Here is a 15,103-nt window from a genome sequence, read left to right on the forward strand (position 1 = left end):
CGTGTTCATTTATATGCTGTTCCTTTTCCCTGTCCAAACACTGTGTGTCCATATCCAATAATGTTTTAATATTATATTTAATAAATATCATAGTTTTATGGATCTTTTGACTGCTTTTTTGTTTGGTACTTTCATGTAGTTCCAAAGCTTTACTCACAGTCTGTAGTGCCCGCTTCTGTGCCGTATCCTTGGGGTCAGGGACTCAGTCAACCTCCAGGCAAGATGGAATGCTCCCTTTCACACTCCGCCAACTTATGTGCCTTTCCTGAACGTCTCCTCTATAGCGCCTTTAGTGTGAAGATCTCCTAGTACTGTGTTACACTGGAGTTCCTCCTGACAGATGTTCCCAAGAACTCTACTTGCACGGCAGACAGCTGTAGCCTTCTTCGGGGACTCTCTACTCCTAAGTCCCGGCTCTCTATCCGTGTTGCTGTTGTGCCCTCAAGTCTTAGATGGGAGTAGTGCATTTACAGCCACTACTCCACCGGTGTCTGCTGCAGAACCATTAGTGTCCATACAACCTCGGGGACCGGGCCCCGGCCTTGCACTTAGATCTTCTAGGCAGGGTTCTTCCTCTAACCCACGTCCTCTGTGTTCCCTTTTACTCCTACGTTCCGTACTTGTCTTTTCCCTTCTATGGAAGCTCAGGCTTCAGTTCAATGTCCTTCTCCTTCTTTACTTTCCCGTGCCAGCTGGCTCAGATCACTGAGGCAGCTGCAGCATTCCTTCCTCCATCCCTCTTCCAGGGATCCCCACTCCTCCGGAGTGGCTTCCTCTCTCCTACTCCACCTCTGGACTCAACTGAACCTCAATCCTGGAACTGTCCCCCTCTTTTATATGTTCTCAACTCCACCCACCTCCCAGCACGTCTAGTGTTCCAAAGCAGGGAACCACCAAAGGTGCTCTGCTTCTCTCTAAGCAAGGAGCCACAATGTGGTTTTGCTGAACTACTCTATTGTATGGGGTGCGAGTGTTGGAGCGTGGTCAGGAGCCTCCAACTTACCTGGATGGTGGGGCACCACACCTTAGGAGAAGGTGCAGTACCTCTGTGGCGACTGAGCCTCAGGGGCTCCACACATCCATCAGATGCCAGATAATGAGGCGCGATTCATCACTCCACAGACCATGTTTCCACTATTCCAGAGTCGAGAAGTGGCCACTCCTTCCAACACAGCATTTGACTCTGCATTTATGGAGTCAGCAGAGCGTTGGTGACATTTATGACCTCAGCACTCGGCGACCCCAATCAGTAACGGTATATGGCCTCCACTTCATGGCTGAGTTACGGCTGCTCCTACCCACTTACACTTTTCAGGTGATTGGGAAGTATTCATAAGGAAAGACAATTTGGTGACATCCTATTCCGCTATCACGCTCAAACTCAGTAAGCTTTTTAGAAGGAGCCATTAGCTCCAGGTCTAGCAAACAGGTATGAGGAGCAGATATCAAAAATGTTAAACTATGTGAGTAGCCCTGCATAGAAGTTCATATCTGGATGCACATTTACTGGTCTAAGGGGTTTAGTGATGTTTTAGGTATGGTACACTGGAGGGTGGTACTACCTGTTAGAGGAGGTGCTCAAAGCTGGGTGTGACAGTATGTTGGGATTCCTTGATGGGAGAATACTGAATGGCTGCATTGTGAGAACCCTTCGATCTCAGTGTACTGCTTTGGAGTGTTTTCTGTGGAAAAGCTTTGGTTACCATTATACCTGTAATGGGGCTTTGGTTTACACTACTTTGCAGGGGGTGGGAGATGGATGTGGCTCGCGCCCCTCTCTCAGTGCTGAATGTGGCTCGCGACACTCTCTATGCTGAATGTGGCTCTCAAGGTTAGAAAGGTTTGGGACCACTGATACAGACTGTATTGAAAGTGGTAATCAATCATACCAATACAATTTTTAAGCACCTAAATAATAGTGGTGTTGTCATGGTTTGAACAGGGTTAGAATCATAGAATCGTAGAGTTGGAAGGGACCTCCTGGGCCATCTGGTCCAACCCCCTGCTCAAAGCAGGATTCGCTAAATCATCCCAGTCAGATGTCTGTCCAGCCTCTGTTTGAAGACTTCCATTGAAGGAGAACTCACCACTTCTCGTGGCAGCCTGTTCCACTCATTGATCACTCTAACTGTCAAAAAGTTTTTTCTAATATCTAATCTGTGTCTCTTCCCATTCAGTTTCATCCCATTGCTTCTAGTCTTTCCTTGTGCAAATGAGAATAAAGTTGATCCTTCTACAATGTGACAGCCCTTTAGATATTTGTAGACAGCTATTAAGTCTCCTCTCAGTCTTCTCTTTTGCAAACTAAACATTCCCAAATCCTGCAACCTTTCCTCATAAGACAGGGTTTGCAGACCGGTCACCATTCTGGTCGCTCTTTTCTGAACTTGCTCCAGTTTGTTGATGTATTTTTTAAAATGTGGTGCCCAAAACTGGACACAATATTCCAGATGAGGTCTGACCAAAGAGGAGTAGAGGGAAATAATGACTTCACGTGATCTAGACTGTATGCTTCTGTTAATACATCCTAGAATTGCATTTGCCTTTTTTGCTGCTGCATCACACTGTTGACTCATATTCAGTCTGTGATCTATTAGTATACCCAAGTCTTTTTCACATGTGCTGACACTTAGCCCTATTCCTCCCATTCTATATATGCTTTTTTCATTTTTATTGCCCAGATGTAGTACTTTGCATTCTTGCCCTGCACTCACAGGATTAAGTGTTCGTGGCCTCTTTCTGGATCTGGGAGGGGTATTTATACTCACTCTTTACCAGGGTTCTCTGTCAGCTATACTGTTGTTCTGGTGTGTCTGACCCCTGGTGTGCGTGTATTCTGCATTGCTTGTTTGCTTCCCGTGTATGACCCGGCCTGTTCCCTCACTCTGTACTCCGTCTCTCGCTTTGGTACTATTGTCTTCTCCGGTTCTGACCTCCTGGCTTGGCTATCGTTACTCCGTTACAGTTTGTCCCTATTGTACCGTCTATTGCCCGTTGTGGTTTTCTGACCTATTGCTATGTCCTGACTTTCCTTTCTGTCTAAACCCTGTGGTACCGTATTTCTATCTTGTTCTTTGACCCTGGCTTCATCTGGTTTCTGTCTATGTCCCTTGGTAACATTGTCCCGTAGTTACCTTTCTAGGAGTTTCCCTGCAGCTCCTAGCTCTGTGGAGCTTAGGCCACGCCCCCAGCAGTCATGTGCTTCAGGTCCTGATACTCTGAAGCACACATCATCACCACTGCTGCCCCGCTCCACAGGTATCTTTGAGTACTGTCTTTGTACTCAGGACATCCGCACTGGCTCAGTGAGCAAGTGCAGTGCGGTGTTCCTGACAGGTGTAACTTGAAGCTCATTAGCCCCAATGCTAAAGCTCTAACTTGACCTCGATTATTGCAAGTCTTCAACAGTGTTCTTCTTTTCATATAGATCAAAGAGACTGAAAGTGAAAGCGAAAAGATACAGATTAGATATTAGAAAAAAAAACTTTTTGACAGTGAAGGTGATCAATGAGTGGAACAGGCTGCCATGAGAAGTGGTGAGCTCTCCTTAAATGGAGATTGGACAGACATCTGACTGAGATGGATTAGTGAATCCTGCATTGAGCAGGAGATTGGACTCTATGACCCTGGAGGTCCCTTCCAGCTCTAACATTCTATGATTCTAAGCCTTTTTGGGACCCTTAGGCCCCAGAGCCTGGGTGTGATTGCAACTCCTGCACCTATTGTAGTTACACCCCTGCAGCTATCCATACTTGTTACCAGTTTGTGGTTGCCCTTGGCTATGATTAAAAGGTTTGTAGATTAAAACATTGGTAACATGCTTTTTACTAATTGTAATCTGAAATTATTATTGTGGCCCACACTAATGCCCAATGTACTGCTATAGAGTATCGTCATGGCACTGACTGCACCTGTTAATCAGCAGGTGTACTTTCTTTCACATATTAATGGATGAAAAGTGCTGACATAAATTCAGCCAATAAGTTTAGGACACATCCAGGACAGAGAGCGAGGCCGGGTGTGTCTGCTACATATCTGAACTAGACAAACAATAGAAAACCTAAAGAAATGGAAAGGTGTGATGGGGGCAGTTCTTTGCTGGAGCTGGTCACTGGGTTGGGCCAGCTGACTCCAAGGATCAGGACATCCTGGTTCTTCTAAAGCTGACGTTGATTTCTGCCTCCTCTGAGTATAAATAGGTCTTCATCTCAGAGCTATAGCACTCATCATCCAGGTGTTCTCCTCACACTGAAAAAGGTGCAGAACGACAGGTGAGTGACTGCATGACGCGTCTACAGGTGACCTACTGAACAAGGTATGAATGGCTGTATTCTGTTCTGCACGTTTTGTTACATTCCCTATTAGCGGATGCGTTTGACATGTCATGATATGATATCTGCAGGGCAAAAATTAGTCATATACATTAGCAACTAATTGGCCACCTTAGCAAAGATGATCTGAGTTCATAATGTTAAAAGATGCATTATATATTGTATTTGTTCTGATATGAAATAAAATAGCATTATTCAAAGAGTTAAATACACGTGCATTTTTTTTGGAGGGTAACATAATGCAAAGAACTTTTGACATCTATTTCTGAGAAATTGACACTTAAAGGGGTGGTCCAAAAGCCAGATTAATTTTCATTCTAAATGCCTATTTACAGCCATAATCTAATCTGTTTTCTAACATACGGTACTTTAATTTAAAAAATCCCAATCGTTCCATCTCTAATCACTTTACTTTCTTTTTTATGACACTTCATTTGGGAATCCTAGTGCATGCTGGCATACTCAAACAAAGTGTCATCAGAGAGCAGAGGCTGCGGTCACTGCTGCCTCCCTGAAATGAAGCGTCATCAGTGACCCTCATTTTAGGGGCTGGGCTAGTCCCTGCTCTACTGAGCATGTGTCGTTGTCAATTATGACATAAGCTCAGTAGCTTTCCGTCACTGTTTGATATGCACAATGACAGTGCGCTCTCTTTCCCAGTCATATCAGAAGTAACAAGCTAGCAACAGAGTGCACGGTCAGTGTGCGTTTTAAGAGAATTAACCAGTGTGCAGAGACCAGCATCATTCCCACAAGTTACGTCACTGGCAGGGGCGGCGCTGATCTCTACAAGCCGGGTATTCATCATACAAAACATACTGTAGGGCAGCACAGTGACTAAGTAGTTAGCACTGTTGCTTTGCAGTGCTGGAGTCCAGGGTTTAAATCCTACCATGGGCAATATCTGAAAAGAGTTGGTATGTCCTCCCTGTGTTTGTGTGGGTTTCCTCCAGATGCTCCAGTTTCCTCCCACACTTCAAAGACATACTGATAGGGAATGTAGATTGCGAGCCTCAATGGGGACAGTGATGATAGTGTCTGTAAAATGCTGTGGAATATGATAGCGCTATATAAGCAAATAATAGTATTGACAGTGCGCTCTGTCAATATACTATTGACAGTCAGAGAGCACACTGTCATTGAGTACATCATGCAGTAGCAGGAATTTACAGAGAATACGTAAGAATTGACAACATATACATGATCAGTAGAGCAGGGACTATCCCAGCCTGTAAAATGAAAGTCAGTGGTGATGTTTCATTTCAGGAAGGGGGCAGAGGCCGGGGCAATGATCAAATGAAGAGTCATCAAAAAACAAGCAGGAAAAAAACAAAAGAATAAAGCAGTTAGATAGCTTAGTTAGGGAAGGATAGGGACTTTTTCGTTAAAGTATATTAGAAAACAGATTAGGTTATGGCATTAACTAGACAGGCATTTAGAATGAAAATTAAATTGTGTTTCAGACCACCGCTTTAAGGTCATTGCAAGCAGATACTTTAATTCAATATAATATATCATATCAGCTACATTTCTATAGATACATAAACCACAAGAGTCCTTCAAGATAGAGTTGAGCATCGTCTACAAGTCCTCAGGATTTGGGGTTATGAAGTTGAGATAAGATCAGAAAGAATAAAAAATTGACAGCTATCTATGGCATCCTAGGAAAAAAAGCAGAGCAGAACTGACTTTAAAAAATACATAAGTTTGATAAGTTTGGGTGCTAGCCTCACTAAAATGTAATAAAAATAAAGGCTCCACCGATCAATCCTTCCATCTATCTACTCATCGCCTGCAAAAGTCCAGATTTCTAGCAATCATGATTCTTTCCAAATAGCAGCTACACATTTTGTGATCAATGCCATCTTATCAAGAAAGAGGAAATGTACGATTAGTAAAAGATTGGCAAGATCCTTCTATTGACAATTCCACACATTGTTTGCTCATCTGTATGGTGATGTTTGCTCGGTAACATTACGTGTCCAAATACAGGTTTTGTGCACTACGTAATAGAAGTTCTCTTGCAGACACCATGAAGCGCAACCTGTTCGTTTGTTGCCTCCTTCTCCTCTGGTCAGTGCTGGGAGAGGCAGCTACAAGAAAGCCAAAGAAGCAGCCAACACCCGATGCCAGCAGCACAGCCAAACCCGATTCTGAGCCTGTAGATTCTCCTGTCACTCAGCCAAAAACCCTTGCAAGAGGCAAGTGTCTATTATAGGGTCGGAAATGTTAAAGGGAACCTGTACGAGTATGTTACTATTTAATCTAGTGGTAGAATAACATTAAACTAATACATGCTTTGCAGCAATCTGAGAAAATGAACTTTGAAACAACATGCAAATTATCCTGGAAGTGCATTTGGGCAGGTCAATGAACTACGAGTGCAGCCCCAATGCACTTTTAGGGTAATTTGCATGTGGCTTCAAAGTTAAATATCCAAGCATAGACTGTAAGCTTGCGAGCAGGGCCCTCATTCCTCTTGGTATGTGTTATGATCTATGTGAATATTGTTATGCTGTAATGTCTATCGTCTGTACAAGTCCCCTCTGAAATGTAAAGTGCTGCGGAATATGTCGGCGCTATAGAAATAAAATTTATTATTAAGTGATGGCACATCAGATTACTCCTAAACTAATCAGACTAGTCTATTCATCCTGAGGGAGATCAGACGCTGCAGTTGGCCGGGTTGCTGAAACTCCACCCATGGTGGCTAATGGCCGCAGAAATTTAAGCCATGAAGCCAGATGCACCGTCTGATCTTATTATTTCTTAATAATTATTATCAGCTGCCTATTTCAGTGTCCAGCATACATGACAATGTATATCTGTCATCTACAGGCTGGGGTGAGAGCATTGACTGGGCTCAGACTTATGAAGAGGCTTTGGCCAAGTCTAGGGAAGCGTAAGTATGAGATGGAAGCAAAGAACACAATGTTCTAAACAGTCGCTCTCCTATTTAACTTCTCAACTTCTCTTTGCAGAGGGAAACCTCTCATGGTGATCCACCACTTAGAAGACTGCCCCTTCAGCCAAGGTAATGTAAAGATGATGGATACAGAAATATTTGATAATATTGAACTTGATCTATCCAATGCCCATTCTCACCTTTCAGGTTTTACATAAATCTCCTCATTTGATTTATATTGTCTATCCATTGTATAATCTTTATTTAGTAATTTTTCCTTTCACTTTTTTTTAGTTTTTTTTTTTTTGCTTGTGCAGTAAATCAAAAAATATTTTGCTAACTGGAAGCTAAATAAACAGCTGTTGACAGATCTTGGTAGCTTTTGTCGTTTACGACGATCCACCCCATGTAACTCAACTAATTACAGTGTGCATAATTATCATTGGAATGTTTAATATTTGCTATTTACTAAAATAATGTTGGTAAATAAATATTACAAGACTGATCTGGCAAGATCAGATTATTGGAGGTTTCCAGGTGGCAAAAACAAAAATGTACAGAAGACAGATTTGAGGTGCTAAAATTTACCTTTGTTGGCTGTACACTGTACAGCCCTTTTTAATCTGTTGTTAAAGGGACCCTGTCACCAGAAAAAACTATTAACCTGCAGATATGGGGTTAATATGCAGGTTAATAGCGCTATGCTGGTCGGCGCCTGCACTTAGCTGAACTCTGAAGGGAGAAAATGAACTTTATTCCCCCCGCAGCTTTCCAGTTTGTCACGGGGGCAGCGCCGGCGCAGATTCAGGCACCGCTAGGCGGGTGTAACTGAGGTCCCGGCCCTGACTGACAGCCGGCCCGAATGCAGAACGAGTGTCAATCAGGGTTGGGGCGCAGTTTTCAGTCACAGGAGTGGCATCGGAGCTGGTTCAGTTACCGCTCTGAGAGTACAGAGTGGCGGCTGTAACCGTGCCGGCCGGCTGTCAGGGCCGGAGCCGCCACTCTGTATACTCAAGAGTGGTGACTGAACCAGTGCCGGTGCCGCCCCCGCTACTGAAACAGGAAAACTGCTGGGGAGAATCAAGTTAATTTTCTCCCCTCAGCGTTAGGGAAAGTACAAGTGCCAGACAGGTTAATAAACGCAATTAACCTGCAACTTAACCCCATATCTGCAGGTTAATAGTGGTTTTTTTTCAGGTGACAGGTTCCCTTTAAGGCCTTAATTTGTATGATTTCATATTGAGAATATGACTGAATCAAGGAGATATTCGCTGTCTTGTTGCTGAAATCCAAGCCGATGTAGGGAAAGTCTAGTAATAAAAGCTGGCTTTTCAATTAATTGCTTTCGGAGCAAGAGCAACTCTTTGTAAGGCCGGGATCACACATGCGAGAAACACGGCCGAGTCTCGCATGTTAATACCCAGCACTCGGATTGGAGCGTGCGGCCGCATAGCAATACATGCAGCCGCAGGTGCCGGCGGCAGTGCCGGGTATTAAAATGCGAGACTCGGCCGTGTTTCTCGCATGTGTGATCCTGGCCTCAGTGTTTCCCTCTGTACTTATTGGATATATAGAAAAAGGCGTTGCCTTTGTAAGATAGCCTTTAACCTTTAATAGATGTAGTGTACATGTGTGGCCACTGCTCCGTTCTTATGCGACGTTTCAGAGCCCTTCTTTTGGGAACAGTGGTGGGCCCAGCAGTCATATTCCAGCGATCAGCAAGTTATCATCTATCACTAATGTATAGTGGATGCATTACAGTCTCTTGTACATAGCAAACGTCTACTCATTTCTTCATATATATATATTTTTTTAATTTTAAAAAGACAATTTCTCTCTCCTACATATAGAATTAAAGAAAGCTTTTTCTCTTGATGCGATGGCACAGAAATTGGCTCGGGAGGATTTCATTATGTTAAATGTTGTGGTGAGTTTATGGCTATTCCTTTAGAACAGGGTTCCCCAACTCCAGTCCTCAAGGCCCACCAACAGATCATGTTTTCTGGATTTTCTTTGTATTGTACAGGTGAAGCAATTATCACCTGAGCAATACTAAGGAAATCCTGAAAACATGATCTGTTGGTGGGCCTTGAGGACTGGAGTTGAGGAACCCTGCTATAGAACATACATGACAAATCTGTCCCACAGGGTAATTATATTTGGCCCGCAACATAAGCAACCCCCTCCCCTATGTAGGGCCATTATTGTGTATGAAGGACTTTGTCGGGTCCATTATACTGTATAGAAGGCAATGTGGGGCCCATTATTCTGTATGGGAGACTATGTGGGGCTCATTATAATGTTTGGAAGGCTATGTGGGGCCCATTACACTGTATAGAAGGCAATGTGCAGGTCATAATACTATAAGGAGGACTTTGTGTGGCCCATTATACTGTATAGAAGGCAATATGGGGCCCATAATACTATAAGGAGGACTACGTGGGGCCCATTATTCTGTATGGGAGACTATTTGGGGTCCATTATACTGAATACTGGTTGGCCAAAGACTTTGTCCAAGTTTATCATTTTGGCCCTCTATGTCTTTGCGTTTGACATCCCTTCTCTATAATGTATGATAACATTTTAAGAAAATCGTCATGTAATACCTGGTGCATGAAATATGCTAACTGATAAGCCAGGACTGCCCCAGTGATAAACATTTAATAACTGTGCACTGTATGAGACATCACTTAGTTGTGTATAGTCTTATATTACTGCTACATCACAGAGGTTTGATTAAAGGGGGTTTCCAGATTCAATATACATTTCTATAGTCGCTCTATATGATTGCAGCTTGCCGAGTCTTTATACTGTGCACACTGTCTGGTTTCCCCTTTCTTTCCAGCTTTTGCTGTCAGTTGCCGACTAGCTTCTCATCCGCTTCTATAGAACACAGAGCGAAGACGATGAGAAGTTAGTCAGCGCATGACTACAGAAATGCAAATTGCAAACTTGTGGCCACGTGACCTTCTGCTCAAGCTGGAAATAGAAGGAAAGCCTCAACATATGCACATTGCACACAGTCATGATTCAAAATTTGCAGTCACATTGCGTGCCTGCAGAAATTTATATTAAGCCCCATAAAATCCCTTAAAGGGAATCAGTCACCAGATTTTTGCAACCTCATCTGTGAACAGGATGATGTAGGGGCAGATATCCTAATTCCTGTGATGTGTCACTTATTGGGCTTCTTGTTGTAGTTTTGATAAAATCATTGTTTTTTTTGCTGCAGATCAAGCAGTTCTCTAAATGCGGATCTCTGTATAACCCGCCCACACCACTGATTGGCAGTTTACTGCTTATGAACAGAGTACAGAGGAAGCTGCCAATCTCCTGAATATGGAGGACTACATGGCAGCAGGTTACTAGTCCTCTAGTGATAATCTTCTGCTGATAAACCAGTGATTTTATGAAAACTACAGCAGACAGCTCAGTAGGTGATACATCGCTGGAATCAACGTCTTTGCCCGTACATTATGCTGCTCTCAAACTTGGAGTCAAAAACCTGGTGACTGATTCCCTTTAAGTTTGTAAATCAGAATTTCATAAGTACAGTTGTAAAACACAGGCTCCCTATGATTTAGAGAAACTGTTCTTAAATCAAAATGCAACCTTGTGGGGATAAGCGAAACTCATCCTTCTTGAACTACTAGGAGTCTTGTTTCCAAAGAGTAACCATTGTTTTAATTTAAATTCCATAAAGAGTACACATGAAAATAAGCAACTGTGTAATATGTCTTATCCGAGAAATTAGCTTTTTTCTCCTGGACTGATCTTTCAATCTCAATTTAAAGGTAAAAGTTGTAAAATCTGTCTTCAGTGAACACAGACTTTTCCCAATACTCAGATAGATGGCAGTTGGTACCTTTAAAGTTCTATGCAGAACTGTCCTTACAGGAGAACTTGCAGTAGAATGTATGTGTCTTCATCTAGCTCCTCCCCAATCCTCCTCCATAGAATTTTAAAAGCACCAACTGTCATCCTTCTATCTATCTAGGCAATGGAAAAATCTGTCTTCAGTGAATACAGATTTTACCCATGAATTGAGAGTGAAACATTAATCTAGAAGGGGAAATAAGTTGATATTTTTCTGATAAGATATGCTACATAGTTGCTTATTTTCATGTCTATTATTGATATATGAAACAAAAATAAAAACAAGTTACTTTTAAGGAAATAACACACACTAAAACTTGCCCTGATTTCTTGAGGCCTATAAGAAGATGACAACAAGACACAATACAATAAGTAACCCTTTCATCGCCCGGACAATTTTTATGACATTTGACAACAAAAAACCTACAAATCATACCCATATATTTTCCGATAGGCACATTGTGAAAATACCACCCAATGCTTTAAAGTCATGGGTGCTTCCATGCAATTCTGCATCAAAATGTAACAAAAAAAAAAAAAGTACAAAAAATAATGGGGCAGAATGGGACACATTTTTCCTGGTTAGAATGTGTGTATTAAACCATTGACCTGTTCATTTTCTATGGGACTGCTGGATAGAGCCGATTACTGCACTTCGGCAGTCCCATAGAGAGTAAAGCACGCTGTTCTGTATGGGATCAGAGTGCCCTTTTCTGGTGATCAGTATGGGTCCCAGCGGTGTGATCTCTACTGATCTACAAGTTATCACCGATCCTGTGCGTAGGTGACAATTTATTCCAAATGGACAACCCCTTTAAGTAAATCAGATATGACCTCTACAATCTGTTCATGTAGGTCTCTGTCTTCACAGCACCCTGTGGCTGATGAGAACCAGTCTCCAGATGGACTCTATGTACCCAGAGTCCTGTTTGTGGGTAAGTTTTAATAAGCAATTAATAGGTTCTGAAGTTTTATGAAATACTTTGATTTTAGTCTACGCTTTTTTTTTTTCCATCTGGGTTAATATAATAGAGGTGTGCTAGGCGACGGTAATAGTCTCCGAGCCATTCAGAGTCTGGACTAATGCATTATCTATTCTATAACAGATCCATCAATGACTGTCAGGACAGATCTTGCAGGGAGATACTCAAACAGACTGTATGCCTACGAAGCTGGGGATATTCCAGAGTGTAAGTATTGTGCATGTGTGCAAGTATGTACGGTAGTATTTAAAGGGAACCTGTCAGGTCGCCTAATGCTATTAAAGCAAAGCTGCAGGTATATAACGTTAAAATGCCTTCCGGCCGCCTTACTGGACGTGTGGTTACTGCGAGATTAACTTTATTCCTCCTTGGAGGAGGCGCTGCCCGGAGCAGCTACAGTCATTGCTCACAGCATTGTGATTGGTGGCTGTAAACACGCGCCAGCACTTTGTTTGACAGGTCGCTCTGCATAGTTGTTGGTGCTCACAGATGTCACTTACCATGTAGTGAAAGTGACTGAAGCTGCTCTGTGCAGGCCCCTATGGCTGGAGTCACACTGCCATAATTCTCGTGCGAGAATCGCATCATAAAACTTGCCCTGGCCGGCACCTCTCCTGACCTGAGCTTGACATCTGCATAGTAATCCATTATGCGGTCATGCTCAGGTCAGGAGAGGTGCCGGCCAGTCCGTGTAGTGCGATGCGATTTTCGCAGGAGAAATATGGCAGTGTGGCTCCAGCCTATGAGTGAAAGCCGGCGGCTCCCGATAGCTACACTTTCAGCATTGGAACATTAGTACTTTGCAGATTAATCCTATAGCTGCAGGCTACTAGCATTTGGGGAACATAACCGGTTCCTTTAAATGGTAGTCATCTAGATGGAGAATTGTCCGTGCACTACAAGTCTGCCAGAGACACTACTTTTTAAGGGCTTAACTCTATGAATGCTGTATGCCCTTGGCTGCGTTTGTCACAGTTTTTTGACAGTAACAAGTCCGTTATGTTGTAGTAATTATCTGTATTCCTCTTGTTTTATCGACAGTGGTCACAAACATGAAGAAAGCCAAGAATATCCTGAAGACTGAATTGTAGGTGCGCGATCATTGTGGAAAATCTGCAGTGCAGCAACAATGGCCACGATGTACTGGACACCGCCAGTACCAAGACACTGGTAGCCCCATCGAAAAAAGACCTTATGGCAACCAATGCTAGCTATGCTAGGCTATAGTATAACAAGTCTTTCCTATTAGTGATGAGTGAACGTGCTGGGATAAGGTGTTATCTGAGCATGCTTGGGTGCTGACCGAGTGTCTTTGCCACGCTTGAAAAATATGTTCGAGTCCCCGCGGCTCCATGTCTCGCGGCTGTTAGACAGCAGCAACACATGCAGGGATTACCTATTTGTTATGCAATCCCTGCATATGTTGCAGCAGTTGAACAGCCACAAGACATGCAGCCGCAGGGACTCAAACATATTTTTCGAGCACAATGAAGACACTCTGTCAGCACCCGAGCATGCTTAGATAACACCTTATCCTAGCACGTTCGCTCATCACTATTTCCTATGGTTACTTTTTCTACCTCTTGTATAAACTACAGCTTTTATTTGCTACATCTTCTTTGCTCCCTACTTACGAAATTTATTAAAATGACACATTTTTCCTAATGTATGAAGTCCACTAAAATACCCTCTTGCACCCTACATTTTCAAGCAAACATAGAAAATGGCCTTGTCAACACTGGTCCTCCAAGAAAACCACATATACACTAGCACTGAGTTGGCAGCAGAGGAGACAACATCTGTATGAAATATCACAGTTAATGTTACTAGTATTTTACACTGCTCTTAATATGCTCACTGTGCTCTTCGCTCTTTTCACATATTGTATTGCCGATTATGATCCTCAAATGCTATAAAATCCGCACGCAGAACATGGTATTAACTGCGGGGAAACTAGAGATTCTCATTTACTCCTCTTTGCTGGTAATCTGTTCGGGTCAACAGGTCACCTCCGCAACTTTTTACATTTTATACAAAATATTTACTATGTATTGTAAAAAAAAAAATAAACATGTTTTATCCCTAAAAATTGTGTTCACTTAACTTTTTTTTTTATTAAATTGCTTTGTTTGGTGCATGTAGGGATAAACAAGGGTAAATACAGACAGATAGAAGCAAAATGCTCAGGATATGTTCACATGTGGCAGATTTGTTACAGAAATTAAACTTACTGCCTTATTTATTTAAATTGGTCTTACAGGAATCCATGCACATGCCAGTAGAAAGAAAAAAAAAAAAAAAAATCACATTTAGGTGAGGTTCACACATATATATATATATAGCTTTTGGTCAGCACTATGTGGCAGTATCTGCCGGGATCCCCAAAAAGCAGAATTCCAATGGGAACCCCAACAGATCCCAGAGGGAGTCCCTGTAGATACTGCGCGGCTTCCGTTCTGGCAGTATTTGCCTTTTTCAATCATTTCCACATTGTACCAGACCACAATTTTGGGCCTGTTGGAAAAAGACAAATAGAGCCAGGCCGGAGGCAGACGGTGACTTTGTTGGCTTCATTGTAGTGAATGGCTGTGTTGGGATTTCCTTCGGAATCTTGTTTTTTGAGGATTCCAATGGGAACCCGCATGTAGCGCTTGGCCTACACCACAGTATAAGTGTGACACTAGACTTACGTAATTGTAACAGAGTTTTAGATAGAGTATCCATTACATAGCTACTAGAGATGAGTGAGTATACTCGTTGCTCGGGTTTTCCTGAGCATGCTCGGGTGTCCTCCGAGTATTTTGGCGTGCTCGGAGATTTAGTTTTCGTCGTCTCAGCTACATGATTTGCGACTGCTAGATAGCTTGAATACATGTGTGGAATACCTGTTTGTTAGGGAATTCCCACATGTATTCAGCCTGCCGACAAGTCGCAAATCATGGAGTTGAGACGACGAAAACTAAATCTCCCAGCACGCCAAAATACTCCGAGATCACCCGAGCATGCGC

At 42.7% G+C, this 15,103-nt stretch overlaps 1 protein-coding gene across 2 annotated transcripts; it reads left to right on the forward strand.

Moving 5' to 3' along the window:
• The first annotated feature begins 4,119 nt into the window (after positions 1-4,119).
• LOC141091819 (anterior gradient protein 2-like) lies at positions 4,120-13,427 on the forward strand. 2 transcript variants are annotated; one of them, XM_073577557.1, is made up of 8 exons: positions 4,120-4,271; positions 6,359-6,532; positions 7,170-7,233; positions 7,313-7,365; positions 9,087-9,163; positions 11,984-12,047; positions 12,219-12,302; positions 13,137-13,426. In XM_073577557.1, the coding sequence occupies exons 2-8, from the start codon at positions 6,364-6,366 to the stop codon at positions 13,184-13,186; spliced, it is 561 nt and encodes a 186-aa protein (XP_073433658.1). In that variant the 5' UTR covers positions 4,120-4,271; positions 6,359-6,363; the 3' UTR covers positions 13,187-13,426. The 2 variants fall into 2 exon arrangements, with proteins under 2 accessions (XP_073433658.1, XP_073433660.1); XM_073577559.1 differs by having other exon boundaries at positions 4,173-4,315; positions 13,137-13,427.
• Positions 13,428-15,103: the final 1,676 nt, after the last annotated feature.

The sequence above is a fragment of the Dendrobates tinctorius genome, unplaced genomic scaffold, assembly GCF_039654945.1.
Source record: "Dendrobates tinctorius isolate UK_male_01 unplaced genomic scaffold, ASM3965494v1 ptg000056l, whole genome shotgun sequence".
NCBI lineage: Eukaryota > Metazoa > Chordata > Amphibia > Anura > Dendrobatidae > Dendrobates > Dendrobates tinctorius.

Coding starts and splice junctions, on each gene's coding strand:
- LOC141091819 (XM_073577557.1), top strand. CDS start 6,364: ATGAAGCGCAACCTGTTCGTTTGTTGCCTCCTTCTCCTCTGGTCAGTG. Junction 6,533..7,169: donor GCCAAAAACCCTTGCAAGAG/GCAAGTGTCTAT, acceptor TGTCATCTACAG/GCTGGGGTGAGAGCATTGAC. Junction 9,164..11,983: donor TCATTATGTTAAATGTTGTG/GTGAGTTTATGG, acceptor CTGTCTTCACAG/CACCCTGTGGCTGATGAGAA.